This window comes from Dreissena polymorpha, chromosome 13 (genome assembly GCF_020536995.1).
Source record: "Dreissena polymorpha isolate Duluth1 chromosome 13, UMN_Dpol_1.0, whole genome shotgun sequence".
Lineage (NCBI taxonomy): Eukaryota > Metazoa > Mollusca > Bivalvia > Myida > Dreissenidae > Dreissena > Dreissena polymorpha.
The window spans coordinates 30,543,378-30,557,927 of record NC_068367.1 but is presented as its reverse complement, the minus strand read 5'-3'; the positions used below and the strand labels follow the sequence as shown (position 1 = coordinate 30,557,927).

The following is a 14,550-nucleotide window of genomic DNA, read 5'->3' as shown; positions in this document are numbered from 1 at the left end:
AAACTTGTGGCCATTAACGAAGTTTGTGCAATACAGATAATTTGTTGTTTTTGTAAACGCCGGTCGACTGTCAGGACTTTTTTTTGCATAGTGAAGGATTAATGAAGCCTTCTCGGTAACGCGTCAAAACATACGAAAATGGCATCATCGCGAAATGTGAGGGGATTCTTTGAGAATCTCACTTGATAAGTAATTGATATGGAGAATCACTGCGGTCATTTTGAATTATTCGTTACACATCGTTACCCAAACGACAAATGTGCAAAGGGTAATCCAGTTATTTAAATATTATCGTAGCTCCATAAGGGTTGTCATTATAGTCTACGCAAAGGCAATTCGTAGTATATCGTGTTAAATCGTGTTGAATTGTGACTGTTCTTGTAGGATTATTAGACGTTACTTTAAACATTCTTCTACTGTCTTAGAGTTTGGTACGATTTTCTAAGCTTTCCCTGTGCTTTTTTACACCATTACAGATAATAACCGATAGGTCACCGAAACCTCTGACAATCTTTCCATTCGTTATGTATTTTGTGTTGTTTTCATTTTTTATTTAAAAAAAAACTATACCGTGTTCTTTGAAATAAGTGCACGTTCATAATCGGATCAGTATTGAAAAAAGATTGAGATTATAATCTCTTTGTTCTGGGAAAACTTGGCTTAATGCATGGGCGATAATTTTTGTCCCAGATTAGCCTGTGCAGTCCGCATAGGTTAATCCGGGACGTCTCTTTCCGCTTTTACTGGATTTTCGCTTTGAAGAGACTTCCTTTAAGAGAACAATGCCAAAAAGCGGAAAGTTTCGTCTACAAGAAGCCTGTGCACATTGCACAGGCTTATCCGGTAGGTCAGTTTACGCACATGCGGTAGGACCAAATTTCAAGGAACGAGGATCATAACAAGACATGCAAATAGCACGTCAACTTTAAAGGGACCGTCAACCACGAATGACCTTAAAAGAAAAGTTTTAAAATACCGTATTTGTTTACAATTATTTGTTTATATTGATTAAAATATCACGACTGGTATACATCATTACTTGAAAAAAGTTGTTAAGTTTTCATATTTTCAGTACATTCGGTAATAAATTTTACTGGGTACAGGTACCAGGTAACTACCATTTAACTATAAATAACGCAAGTAGATTGATCATCATCGTCACGTGGTAAACCCAGGAATGCAAATTGTGCATGCGTTGTAAATTGTATATATTTTAAATATAAAATGATCAATCTACTTGCGTTATTTATAGTGTGTATATCGTTATGTCATCTATTTTCGCGATGTACTTTCGATTTCACATCGCGAAATTTTATTACCGAATATCCTGAAAATATGAAAAAATTTCAAGTAATGTACCAGTCGTGATATTTTAATCAATATAAACTAATAATTGTAAAAAAATACGGTATTTTAGAACTTTTATTTTTTCGTCATTCGTGGTTGACGGTCCAGTTAAAATGTTACTGCAGTTAACCCTTGTAATGTATAATGTGAAAGATCAAATGTATAAATTAACTTTGAGCGGTGCTTTCAACTAATTATAAATTCAGCAGAGCTATAAATTATTACAGTCACTTTATCTACGATCTAGTTTAAACACTAAACTAAGTACATTCATAGGTTAACAATACCCGCTAAACGTTACATTTATTGGGGAAGACACGAAACAAAAGAATATCTTTAACCAGATATCAGCTTTACAATTGACTCGTTTAAATACCCATTCATGTTTTAAACATTTAAATGTAGAAACGTGGAAAATGATATTGTTTTAAACAAAAGGAAATTAAGGTAATCGATTTTAAATAAATATTTATGTTTATTTGCTTTAATGATTTTATTCATAGGGTTTAATTGAAATACTTCTAAAGCGATATAAAGCACTATTGGTTAGAATTGTGTTCATTCATAACTGGACTTTCCTCACAAATGCTTAATTTATTTATTGTATTACATGAAAAATGTGTGAACGTTACCTTTATAATTAATATTATTTTAGATGATGGTATGCAATTTAAAATTAATACAAACAAAACGGAAACGACTTTGAAACATGTTGGGACTTTACTTGGTACCAGCTGCTTACACAGTAAACATAAGTCGTAATCTATTTGTGACAGGAATCTTATAAATAGTTTTACATTCAAAGCAATACATTTATACCTAAGATAACGAATATGGCAACGATTAATATATATATATATATATATATATATATATATATATATATATATATATATATATATATATATATATATATATATATATATATGTAACAGAGAAAACAAAACATATAAATGTGAATATATTCAAAACTTTATTAATTTCATTTATTCAATTAATGTTTGATGTTAAATATATATATTATATTACTTCAATTTGTAAAGGAGTGGCCAACTTTTGGTTAAAACACAATATCAAGATATCATTAAATGTTGCTACTTCGAGTGCCAGAACGATGGTGTTGATATTGTTGATATTGCTGATGAATACATACTTGAATCAGACATTTCTGTGCATTTTGTTATTTTTTAATATCCAGAATGGCCGAGGCAGTCATTCAGGCGGACAAGTTGCCCATAAAGTGCCCAATATGTCTTGACACGTACACTCAACCCCGTACCCTGCCGTGTTTGCACACGTTCTGTACGACGTGTCTTCAGGCCCACATAAGCAACGTCCACTTGATGTCACACTATTCCCTGTCCTTCCCGTGTCCTGTATGCAGGTAAGCGATTGAGTGAAAAAAAGACCAAAGATCGTGTATTTTCTCATACCTACACACAAAAATGTCCTTTTTTACATTATCTCATCCACAAAACCTCCTTTATGGGTCTACCCTTGAAATGTACTTGAGAGAGTCTATTAAGGAAAGTGTTAGCTAAAATAGAGCGGGTAAAACTAAACATGAAACACAATTCATTAGCATTAAGTATATCTCAAAGGAGTCGAGCCGTTTTATCGCCTTAGCTGTGTAGCAAGAGTTTTCTGCTAGATTTCTTGCGATAATTTATTCAGCGGCAACATTGAACGAAAATCGAATTGGACACATTTTATTTATTTAGGGGATGCAAACTTACTGCAATTGTTTAACGTACACCAATAACTGCTACATACTGATACACAAGTCTTACTTGCAGGCATTGTTTCGTTTGATTTGAAGTGGTACATGTGCGGTTTTTAATCATCCTGTATTAACATTCCAAAAGTTACGCTCCTTTTTCATTCCACGACATCATGAGTATTATTGAATACTTTAAGCCAAATAAATTATCTGAAACCATAAGATAACCAGATAATATATTTTGTACGTAATATCTTAAATTAGTCCTGTACAAATAATGCAGTACAGTAACAGCAGGTATCGCCTTTGAGGTCAACATAACCACAAGGCCAAGAGGTCCTCCACAAAATCTGTTAAAATAATGCCCCTAAGGTCAAAACTTGCCACGCCGGGATCCACATCATTTATATAGACTTATTCATCACATCAACTTTAAAACATCTTTTTATATGAAGCTCATATTTGGTGTAATATTTGGTATCAAAAGTGGTCATGCATTAAGCCCTTTAAAACCATGCCCCTGTGGCAATAACTCGCCGCGCTCCTGGCATTACATTTTTTATCTAGTTGCTATATATTTCGACAAGCGGTGATTGAGATCTTTTGTCCCCATTGTGACAAGCTATATCTGCATGTAGACAATTATGGGGTCCAAAATCCCGTGACCGATGATCTTGGTATGTGTGTTCTCCTTTTAAGGAATACCATCTAAATATTAATTTATCACCGATTCTCTTTGTTGTGTCTTTTTAAGGAAATTCCCTGCTTCACATAATCGAGTGCATCAATATGAAATATATATATATATATATATATATATATATATATATATATATATAATAAAAATAAAACATAGGTATGTTTATATTTATATGTATAGAAGTATCCTGTGTTTGCCCGAGGTTGATTGTTTGTAGATAATTCGTGTATTTGAAAAATCTGGAATAAAAACAAAACAGTATGCCATATGGATCATTATAATTTATTAAATTACATCGCTTTGTCTATTTCATTTGCAATCGATATACGAATATGATTGTCAAGACCCCTAAGTCTAATAGATGTCATAACGGATGCTTTAACCACTGTGCATTTATAAAGATGTAATGATCTTTTACCGTATTATGTAGTTGTTAACGCGTTAGGAATGTAAATTAAAGAAGTAAATTAGATATGAACTTTCTTTTGTCCGTCATTTTAGGAATGAAACTCGACCGCCAATGCCATTCAGACGAGAGGAGACTTTTGCAGAACTTTTTCCGATGAATCACCTGGTGGTATCATTGATCGATGACGCAGTCATGAAGAACCTCGATGACGTCACTTTCTGTACCCAACACCCGGACTGCAGAGTGAGCATGTTCTGTCGAGACCACAAAGAAGTTTGTTGCCCAACATGTGTAGCCAAGGCGCACAGAAAATGTGACGACGTAACAGAAATAGAATCAATCTTGGAAGAATTTGACCTCGACAAAGAACAAGAGTCGATTATTCAGCACATAAGCGATCTGGAAAACCTTGCAACCGATCATGAAGCTAAGTGTGCAATCACGGCGAGCAAGCTAGAGATGGAAATAGATAAGGTGAAAAGGAAATTACAAAATGAAAAGGAAAAGTTATTAGACCACATTGAAGACTTGGAAGAAAAGGCGTGTGCAGATGTCGATGAAAAATCAAAAAGTCTCAAAGAAACGATAGCGAGAGAGAAAGAGTTTGCTATGAAAGGAAAAGAAACTTGTTCTTCTGCGTTGCTGGCTGTAAAAGAAAGAACAAACAATTGCAACAAATTACGAACATTTATTCAGATTCAGCAAACGAAGAAAACAATTGAGAGCCACTTTATTCAACAACCTCGCCCTGAATTATCCGACGAAATAACATTCAAGGTTAATTTTAATAAAAGGTTATCAGATTTAAACAATTTAGACTCATTTGCATCGATCAGACTTGAGACTTCAAAAGATGACAAGTGTGTCAATACGAAAGCTGATTATCGCAGTAATCACTTCGCGAATGTTTCACCAAACGTTGAGACTAGGTCTAAATCCCATGGGGTTACATACCGCTCGCAAACAGTGCGTTTGTCAACTACATTTGGATCAACCATTCACCTTCAATTCGTCTCGTCGTTGGACGAAGCGGACCCTCGGCGTCAGTGGGTGAGTGGAGTTACGTTTATTGACCACAGGATGTTGATCATGTGCAACCAAACCAAAGCTTCGCTGTGCCTGATTCGCGAAAGCCGACTGGTGCATGAAGACACGCGACCGACTGCGCCTTGGGACGTAACATACGTTCAAGACGCTAGGATCGCCGTGACGTATCCGCAAGAAAGACTGATCAGAATTTTCGACATTCACTGTAGTCATACTTTTATGAAAATATTCGGCAAGCCGTCATTATCCAATAAGCCTATTGAATTACGACGAACAATTGTCACGGAGGGCGCCTGTTATGGGATTGCCACTGTCCGTAATAATTTCATTGTTGCATGCGAGGATCGATTGATGGTTTTTAATCATACGGGAAATTGTCTAAAAACGATAAAAGATAATAATGGATGTGGAACAAAATTCAAACGATTAGTTGGTATTGCTGTTGATAATTTTAGACATACGGTATACGTTACGGACGAAGCAAGTAATTGCGTGTATTTCTTTGAATTTTGCAAAACCAACTTCAGTGAATTGCCTACGAGCGTTTACACACACGAGGATCTGAAATGCCCACAGGGTATTGCAATCAATTCCAGCGGGCAGATCTTTGTTTGCGCGTTCGTGTCGAAGAACATTCACTTAATCACGCCGTCCGGCGAGACTATCCGAATTATACCTACACTTCAGAGACCGTACGGAATAAGCATCGAGTCAAAGCATTCCTTTCTGATACTGACTTTCTATCCTGAGTCTGATTTAGACAACAACGCACCTGTGTTGCATCTGTACAAACTTGCCCATTGATTGAATATATTACCAGCACGTACACATGCGTCGTGAATGTGCGAAAAAGCCTGCTTTTATTGTCCAAACACCATTGAATTTACGAACAATACATGTTTTTAAGCTTATTCACGATGGCGTCTATTAAAACTATTCGTTTTGTTGCATTTATTTGATATCGTGAATAAATTTAGTGTCATGTGCACATGATATTAAAACTTTTCTTATTTTAATTTACATTGATGCGTTCTGTCTACTGTTAAATGACCTGTTTCGGAAACACAAAATACATTTCTTTGTTTTGTTTGAAATCCTGTTTTTCAGTACCTTTCTTTTAAGATACAGTGCAGTCACGAGCATTAATATGAGCCTAGCTCTGTAGACACGGGGCTAATCAGGGGCGATACTTTCCGCCTAAACTGGATTTTCGTTAAGAAGACTTCCTTTTAAGCGAAAAATAAATAAAAGCTGCTATGAAGACAAAATAGCCACAACAAAAGCACAGTCTTATCTTGCTAGACAACGTTGTCATACCTCACCATAGTATGTTATGAATCTTTAGGGCTAATCCTTGTGAATCAAGTTTACGACGGGCGGACTCGTGTTGTGATATTATGTCCTTTAATTGTTGCTATTAATATTACTTTATTTGATAAACGATGCGTTATGCGGCCATCGCAATGTGCTGAGATTCTCTCTGGCAAAACAGGGCTTAATTCACGTTCGTTAAGTGTCATTCCATATTAGCCTGTGCAGCCCGCTCAGGCTACTCAGGGACGACACTTTCCGCTTTACTGTTGTTGTTGTTGTTGTTGTTGTTGTTGTTGTTGTTGTTTTTTCGTTTAAAGGAGGTCTCTAATTAGCAAAAATCAAGTTAACGCAGAAAGTGTTGTAATTAGCCTTATATAAGTGAGCAATGTTTCGGCACAAACTGTAACGAAATTTTCGAAAGAACTATGTGGTATGTTAGCTTACTGTTAAATGAACATCACCATACTATCATCATGCACTTTAATGAATGAATAAGTGTTCGTTTCCTCTTTCATGGCAATTTTTTATGTAGAAAGGGATAAACATTTCGATGTGAATACATAACCCAAACCCAAACTTAACTTCTTATTAAGCTAGAGTGATTTCCCTTAAAAATATTTCTTATATCGATGTTTTAACTAATACAGTTCCATTCAACTAATACAGTTCCATTCAAGCTATTGATATAAACGGACAAATGCGTTCTTCAACGTTTTCCAACCATTTAAAACACAGTTGAACTTCGTAAAATAAAATAAAAATACAATATATTCATGCCATAATAAAATAAAATTGCATTTGTAAAAAAAATAAACCCCATATGTATTCAATGAATTGGTTATTATATGGAGTAATTTCCGCACTCGACCGATTTGTCTTTTATTGTAAATATTCAGTGACCATTACTCTGTTACGACGTTATTACGACATTGACCTTTAGTTTTGTAGATTCGAACACGATAATCGTTTAATCTTTCACATAAAAAGCAGATTAGCACATTAATAGTGTTGTTTCAATTAATGACTATTAAATCGACTATTTCACTGTTAGAAAGCACTGTATTATTAACAATAATATACGCCTTAAATATAATGGTGTGCCCAGTCAGCATTTAAGAATGCCATAGCAAGTAATCTTCGTGCAACAATTTCAAAGCGTCGTATGGCATGATTTTGACGAAACACATGATCCATTAATTAAACCCAGTATGGCGCAAATGGCGTTGTTTCAGTCTATTGCTAAAAGCAGGGTTTCCTCTTGATATTAGAATTCCCACCCAAAGCAACCCACCCACTACCAGACCCACACCCACGACATAAGCACAAACAGAGGTTTAACTTCTTAATAAACACTTCTTGGTCGGAAATTGTAGCTCTGGCCCAACATTTGTCATAACTTTCGATGAGTTTTTTTAACATTTGTGCTGGGACTCCCCCTGTGACGTCACATAATACAGTTTGGCATGGACAGACGTCATTAATTGTCAAAAACACAATATGTCCCAAGCAGGGAATACTCAAACTGTAACAGCTGAGTGCTATTATCGAAAGGTGTCGACCGGTATAAGCCCCGTTCTGAAAAAAACGGGCTTAATGTGTTTGCGTAAAGTGTCGTTCCAAATTACCCTTGCAGTCCGCACATGCTAATCAGGGACGATGCTTTCCGCTTTTAGTTTATTTTTTTAAAAGGAAGTCTTTTTAGCGAAAATCCAGTTTCGGGCATAATCTAGGCGAATGAACGACGACACTTAAAACAAATGCATTAAGCCCGGTTTTCCCAGAATGATACATCGTATATTATACATTAAGAAAAGAAAATGAACTCTAATGTGTATGAAAACACTGCTTTAAGTGTCAATAAACCCTTCTTTTCGACACCGTTAGTACTTAATTAAGCTTACTGTAACACTCAAGGATTATATTCAAGTATAACAAGTTATTGTTCATAAACATCAATCAGTGAATATGGAATTGTGATGAGATGTGCTTGTGTGGCATTGGAATACTATGTCTCTAGACAGACGGCAGTCTTCGTGGCAGGTAGTAAAAGGTTTGTATTACTCCTTAACCCATGTGTGCCTAGCGTGTGCCCAGGGTCTGCGCTGTTTGCTGAAAGGAATTTCTGTAAGAAATATTCTAAATATTGAAATACATAAACTAGACATCCCTAATTTTGGAAATAAATTAATCCAATTTAGAAGGATGGGAGAGTCCACTAGGCATAAATGGGTTAAAATACATTACTTTATAACGTTTCAGCAAAGTTAGAATTGGTATTTTATCAAAATTGGCTGCATGAAATAAATCCAACGCAAGGTACTGTTAATAGGAAGGGTAAACATATACATATATACATATGTAACCCAGCTAGAAAATATCCCCGATCACAATGGAGATCTAACCCGGGACCTTCCGGTTCCAAATCAAGCAGACGCTCTGCCGCGTCGCTATAAAAGCTAGCTCATACAGCAAGGCAGTATAAGTTCTTCTTTTACCGAACCCAAATGATTTATATTAAGGTTTGTATACACAGTTTGTATGATAATATTTTCATAATTAACAACTTTAATCAAGTATTTTACAATACGAACAAATCTATTTACATACAGTGAATGTCTACCTAATTCATCATACACCGTTGTATTACATGTGTTGCTTTTAACATTTAACAGCCTTTCGAAAAATTGTAAGTGAAATCGTTAAATATCATTAATTTTACTTAAAACCCACATCTGATGCATAATTTAAAAAAAGAGCAATAGAAGGAAAAATATTAACACAATATTCTAGGTTTGGGATCGTACTGTTTGCATGTATAAAGCAACGTATTCATAAAATTGAGAGCTTTTCCTACCAACTGCTCCTGGTTTAATATGAAGTGACCGGTATAATTAATAACAGTGCCCAGAAGGTTAAACTTATCGACGACCTCTATTGTTTTGTCCATGATATGTCCATATCTCATCTTGAAGAATTCTACCCCTTTTGCGGAAAACAATTATTTGTGTTTTGCTAGAATTAACAGAAAGTCCCATGAGATACAATAAAGGTAAAGCTTGTCTAAATGAGATTGTATTTCCTCTGGTGGTTCACCAAAAAGGCCATATCGTCTGGAAATAACAGTAACAATAAAATTATATATGCTATATTTAAACCAGCATCTACGCTGCCTTGTAAAAAAAAGTTCCAAATCCTCAACAATGCAAAACGAATGGGAGACATTACCTATCCTTTTCCTAAAGCAACTGCGTAGCTTAAGTATTAAGGGTGAGTCGAGCATGCTTTTACACACGACTTAAGCATATCAACGTAAACCACATGCAGACGCTTATTTTAATTTAAAAAATGTTGTTCAACTGACATAAGAATATATAGCATCAACGTTTGGTTCCTTTTATAAATCAAACGTGTGCATCCGAAATCGAAGCATTATTTTCGCAAAAAGATAAAATGCTCTTGTTTAAAATAGTTGAAAATAGCTCAGAAAAGCAAATAACGAGTGTTATCGCTCTATAATTATTTACATCATCCGCATGGCTTTTTTATGCAATAGTATAATTATACATTCTGTCCACTTTTTCGTGAAAATAGCCCGAGGTTAATTAACAAATTTGTTAAATTTACGAACAAGCTGCAGACATAAACATGTAATTCGTTAATAATGTTGAAAACAATATTAATGGTACTTTACACAAATGAAATAGACAAATTGCTTATGAAATGGACCGTAATCAGTTGCAACTATCTAAACTGTACTTTACAGCCGTAGACATGTCGGTATTGCGAATACAATTAAAATATACACACGAATATGTTGAGTTACTTCAGAATTACAAAGGTAATCGTAACGCAATAATTATTTATTAAACGCAAGGAATATTCATTTACGTGAATATAACATTCGCTGAAATTCCATTCTTTAATAAAGTACTTTTTGATGCGGGGTATTTTCGCCTACGCGTTAGTTTGATCTTTCGTCGTGAGTTGCTGTATGCCAGTAGCTTTTAGCTTTGACGTATAAGCGGTTTACCAATACAAAGTGCACATAATTCATACCAATTCAAGGACTTTATTTGAGCCTGGTTCTGGGTAAATGGGGCTTCATGCATGTGCGTAAAGGGTCGTCTAAGATTAGCCTGTGTCCGAACTGGATAATCAGTGTAGACACTTTCCGCTTAATGGAACTTTCGTTAAAGGGAGTCTCTTGTACACGAAAATCCAGTATTGGCGGAAAGTGTCAGTCCTGATTAGCATCAGTGGACTACGCGGGCTAATCGGGGACTACACTTAACACACGTGCACAAAGCCTCGTTGTCCAAGAGTGAGGCTCATTTCGAACTCAAACCAAATGAGTTCAAGTTGGCATAAACCAGTCTTGGTTATACAACAATATAAAGGAACTTTATAGTATAATTTATGTAAATGAAATCAGACTTTGGTAAATCCAAATCGATATATATATATATTAGACACTTATCATTGGTGGAGCTTATTCATGACGTCAACGCGCCAGCGTGTTAGTAAATTAATGAACGGCGAGTGTTTTATATAAATGCTGCGATATCATGTACCGGTAGTCAATATACTTTGAACGGTCAAAAAGGTCGGCTGGCGAAAGTACTGTATTTAACAGCTAAACGTGAAATAAGCATGTCAAACAGTAAGTCGGATTTGTAACTTAGATCGATCAATATTGTTTTGCAGTAGGATATTAAACGCAGTATGGTATTGCTTTAATTCAATCAAGGAAAATGAAGAATTAACCGATGGGGGTTGGAACAATAGTTATAATTATGGATACTATGGGACAAACGGAGCCACTGCAGTAGTTCAACTTCAATTTTGACATAATGGATACCGGTATAACGGATACAGATTTATTAATAAATAACCGGAAATGATCCACGGTTACACAGAAAACATCGAAGAGAAAAAGTCTCGGAATTTGCTCGCCAAGAAACTTAAGGAGAAATACCAGAGGGCGTGTCAGAGTAAAGGGACGTACCCCTTGACAGCGGTCCTGGACCAGTTTGACAATGATCACGTGAACCTTGCCGAGCAGAGGTTGGGGCCGGAGCATTGGAAAATCCTCGCCATCGTCATCCTGGTAAGAACGTTTGCTTACCTTCGATTTAGTGTTATTGATGATCTTTACAGTATTATTCTTAATGTTCTTGTTGATTTCGATCTTATCGTTCTAAGTTGTTGTTGAAATTGTTGTTTATTTCGGTGTTTTGTTGTTGTTTATATTGATGTTATCGTGCTAAGCGCAGTTGTTGAATGTGTTGTTTCTGTCCGTGTTGTGTTGGTTTTTTATCTTGATGGAATCGTTGTAGGTGTTGTTGTTGAAGGTATTGTTTCCGCCCGTGTTATGTTGTCGTTGGCCTTAATGTTACCGTTCTATGTGTTATTGTTGTTCAATGTTTTGTTTCTCTCCGTGTTGTGTTGTTGATCATGACGATATTGTTCTAATGTGTTGTTGTTGAATGTGTTATTTCTTTCCGTGTTGAAATGGTTATGATCTTGATATTATCGTACTAAGTGTTAGTTTTGTATGTTTTGTTTATTTCAGTGCTGTGTTAATGTTGATCTTTACGATATCGTTTTAAGTTGAATTTGTTGTTTCTTTCCGTACTGTGTTTTTATTGATAATGATGTTATCGTTTTGTTGAATGTGTTGTTTGTGTTTATGTTATGTTGTTGTTGATCTTGATATCATCGCTTTAGGTGTTGTAGTTATTTGTGCTGTTTTTACCGTGTTGTATTGTTGTTACCGATGTGCTATGTTGTTGCTAGCGTTTTGTTTTGTTGTTTTTAGTGATGTGTTGTGTTATTGTTAGCGGTGTGTCTTGTTGTTGTTAGCGATGTGTTATTTCATTGTTCGCCATGTGTCATGTTGTTAGGGATGTGTTTTGTGAAAACACTGCGCTAGCCTTGGACGTTGGCTTTCATCAATTTCATGTTTCTTTCTGTGGTTTATGTATTGTCATGTATAGTAAAGGCAATCAGTCACTCGCTCTTGGTAGGAAAGCTTACGGATGATAATAAAAATTCATATGAAACTGTTTATTGGGTTTTACAGACTTTCGAACAAATTATTTTAAAACACGAATATCGCACCTTGTGCATAAGTTTAATCAACGCTTCAAATATGCGATGTCAGAAGAATCAATTATTGTTTAGTTTTTTCATGACATGACAATAAAGTTTCGTTGCCAAATAGCAATAGCCTTCCATATACGTCATTTCAGAAAAAAAATATAATAGTACGTTGATGTAAATCGAAAACACTGAAATTTTCTTGCCGATATCTCAGAAGGACACACAACTGTTAATTTAAAACGAAAATTGAATATTTTTCCCCGAGGAAACCAATGTTCTGTGCATTTAATTTCAGAGAATAATTATAATTTAATTCATATCTTTATCGACTCTCGCAAGTCCCGTTAACCAACGTTATATGTTATTTCAGAAGAACGAGATCATCACAGGCCTTGACCTTCGTAACAACTGTCTGGGATCGGACGGGGCCTTCACAGTGGCCGACTTCATTAGAATCAACCGGACACTCACACACCTAGTAGGGAAAAGTAATTTTCGTTTGTTTTTTTTTGCGTTTGTCTTTTTCGTGTTTAGACCTTGTCCAACAAAATAGCGCATTATGGGCTGAAATTGCGTGAGTTCCGTTGAAATAAAATAAAAATTGACGCTATTTTATTAAAAACTAGTTCTTGCGTATATGTCAGAAATTCCTTATATTTTGTTTATAATTATGTTTATTATGTTAAATGCGCTTGGTGCGATCGGAATATACACTTCACAGAACTCTTGGTATATGAGCAGTGTCATTCGCGATCTCTTCCAGCGGCATCCCCCGCTTTCTCGCCTTTGGAAACTTTATTGTCAAATAGTTATGTTGATCGTTTGGTCGGTTATAAAATTAATAGACACTAATTCTGCAAAGTTCCTTTATTTGTGGACGAGAGCCATCGGTAATTAAACGTAAAATTTGAATAGATATACAGTGCTCCAGCTAGAATTTGAAAAGGGCAGGGTGGCTTTTTTGTCAAAAGGGCACTTTTGACGCGCAGTATTTTGTGAAAAGGGCACTTTCGACGCGCAGTATTTTGAGAAAAGGGCACGTTCGAGCGCGCGGGTGTTTCTGGAATGCTTTCTATTGCATGTTAATTTATATGTTATAAATAATTGTATTATTCCCATTATTATTAAACCATTCAAATATAATGTCTACAATGAGGATTAAACTAATTACAATGTAATAAGAGATTTATGAATTATCATATGTAAAAACCAAAAAAAAAAATTTTTTTTTTTTTTTTTTTTTGAGGGGGGGGGGCAGGGCGGAGGTTCGGGGGGGGGCAGGGCGGAGGTTAGGGAGGGCAGGGCGCGGCGCCCTTCGATTTAGGCCTAGCTGGAGCACTGGATATATAATATGAAATTATTAAAAGGTATGTCATTAAACAAAATCAGGATCGAACTAATAGCACAATATGTAATAATTTAAGTGTCGTCTCTAGTCACGTGCTTAACTTGTGTACTCACTCAGCAGCTCGGTGTCGATCGCCCCACGTATAATTGACAGGATTATACAATAACTTCAGAATGTATTTAAACCTGGATAGTTAATTGGTTCGCTGTAAGGCTTCGTTACACAGTACTGTTACTGAAAAAAATCGAAACTAAATAATGAGCACATATTTATAGACTATAGCTGAGAATATTACCACGATTTTCAAATAAATGTTTATCACAGTTTTTTTCAAAATCTCAATGTTTTACAAGCTCAGCTCATTATTGCAATATCTAAATATTTCACTAGCTCAGTGTTTCAATATATAAATGTTTCACTAGCTCAGTTTTTCAATATCTCAATATTTCACAAGACAAGTGTTTCAATATTTCACTGTTTCATTAGCTCAATGTTTTAATATCTTGATATTTCACGAGCTCTGTGTTTCAATATCTCAATGTTTCACTCGCTCAGTCTTTCAA

General features: G+C 35.4%; 1 protein-coding gene across 1 annotated transcript; it reads left to right on the top strand.

Moving 5' to 3' along the window:
* Positions 1 to 2,546: 2,546 nt before the first annotated feature.
* Positions 2,547 to 7,857, top strand: LOC127854547 (E3 ubiquitin-protein ligase TRIM39-like). The gene is made up of 3 exons (XM_052389612.1): positions 2,547 to 2,731; positions 4,269 to 4,778; positions 7,770 to 7,857. The coding sequence occupies exons 1-3, from the start codon at positions 2,547 to 2,549 to the stop codon at positions 7,855 to 7,857; spliced, it is 783 nt and encodes a 260-aa protein (XP_052245572.1).
* Positions 7,858 to 14,550: the final 6,693 nt, after the last annotated feature.

Bases quoted from the DNA above. Each gene is read 5' to 3' on its own strand.
- LOC127854547 (XM_052389612.1), top strand. From the start codon at position 2,547: ATGGCCGAGGCAGTCATTCAGGCGGACAAGTTGCCCATAAAGTGCCCA. The intron at 2,732-4,268 runs GTAAGCGATTGA...CCGTCATTTTAG, and splicing joins TTCCCGTGTCCTGTATGCAG to GAATGAAACTCGACCGCCAA. The intron at 4,779-7,769 runs GTTTGCTATGAA...GCGTTGTTTCAG, and splicing joins ACGATAGCGAGAGAGAAAGA to TCTATTGCTAAAAGCAGGGT.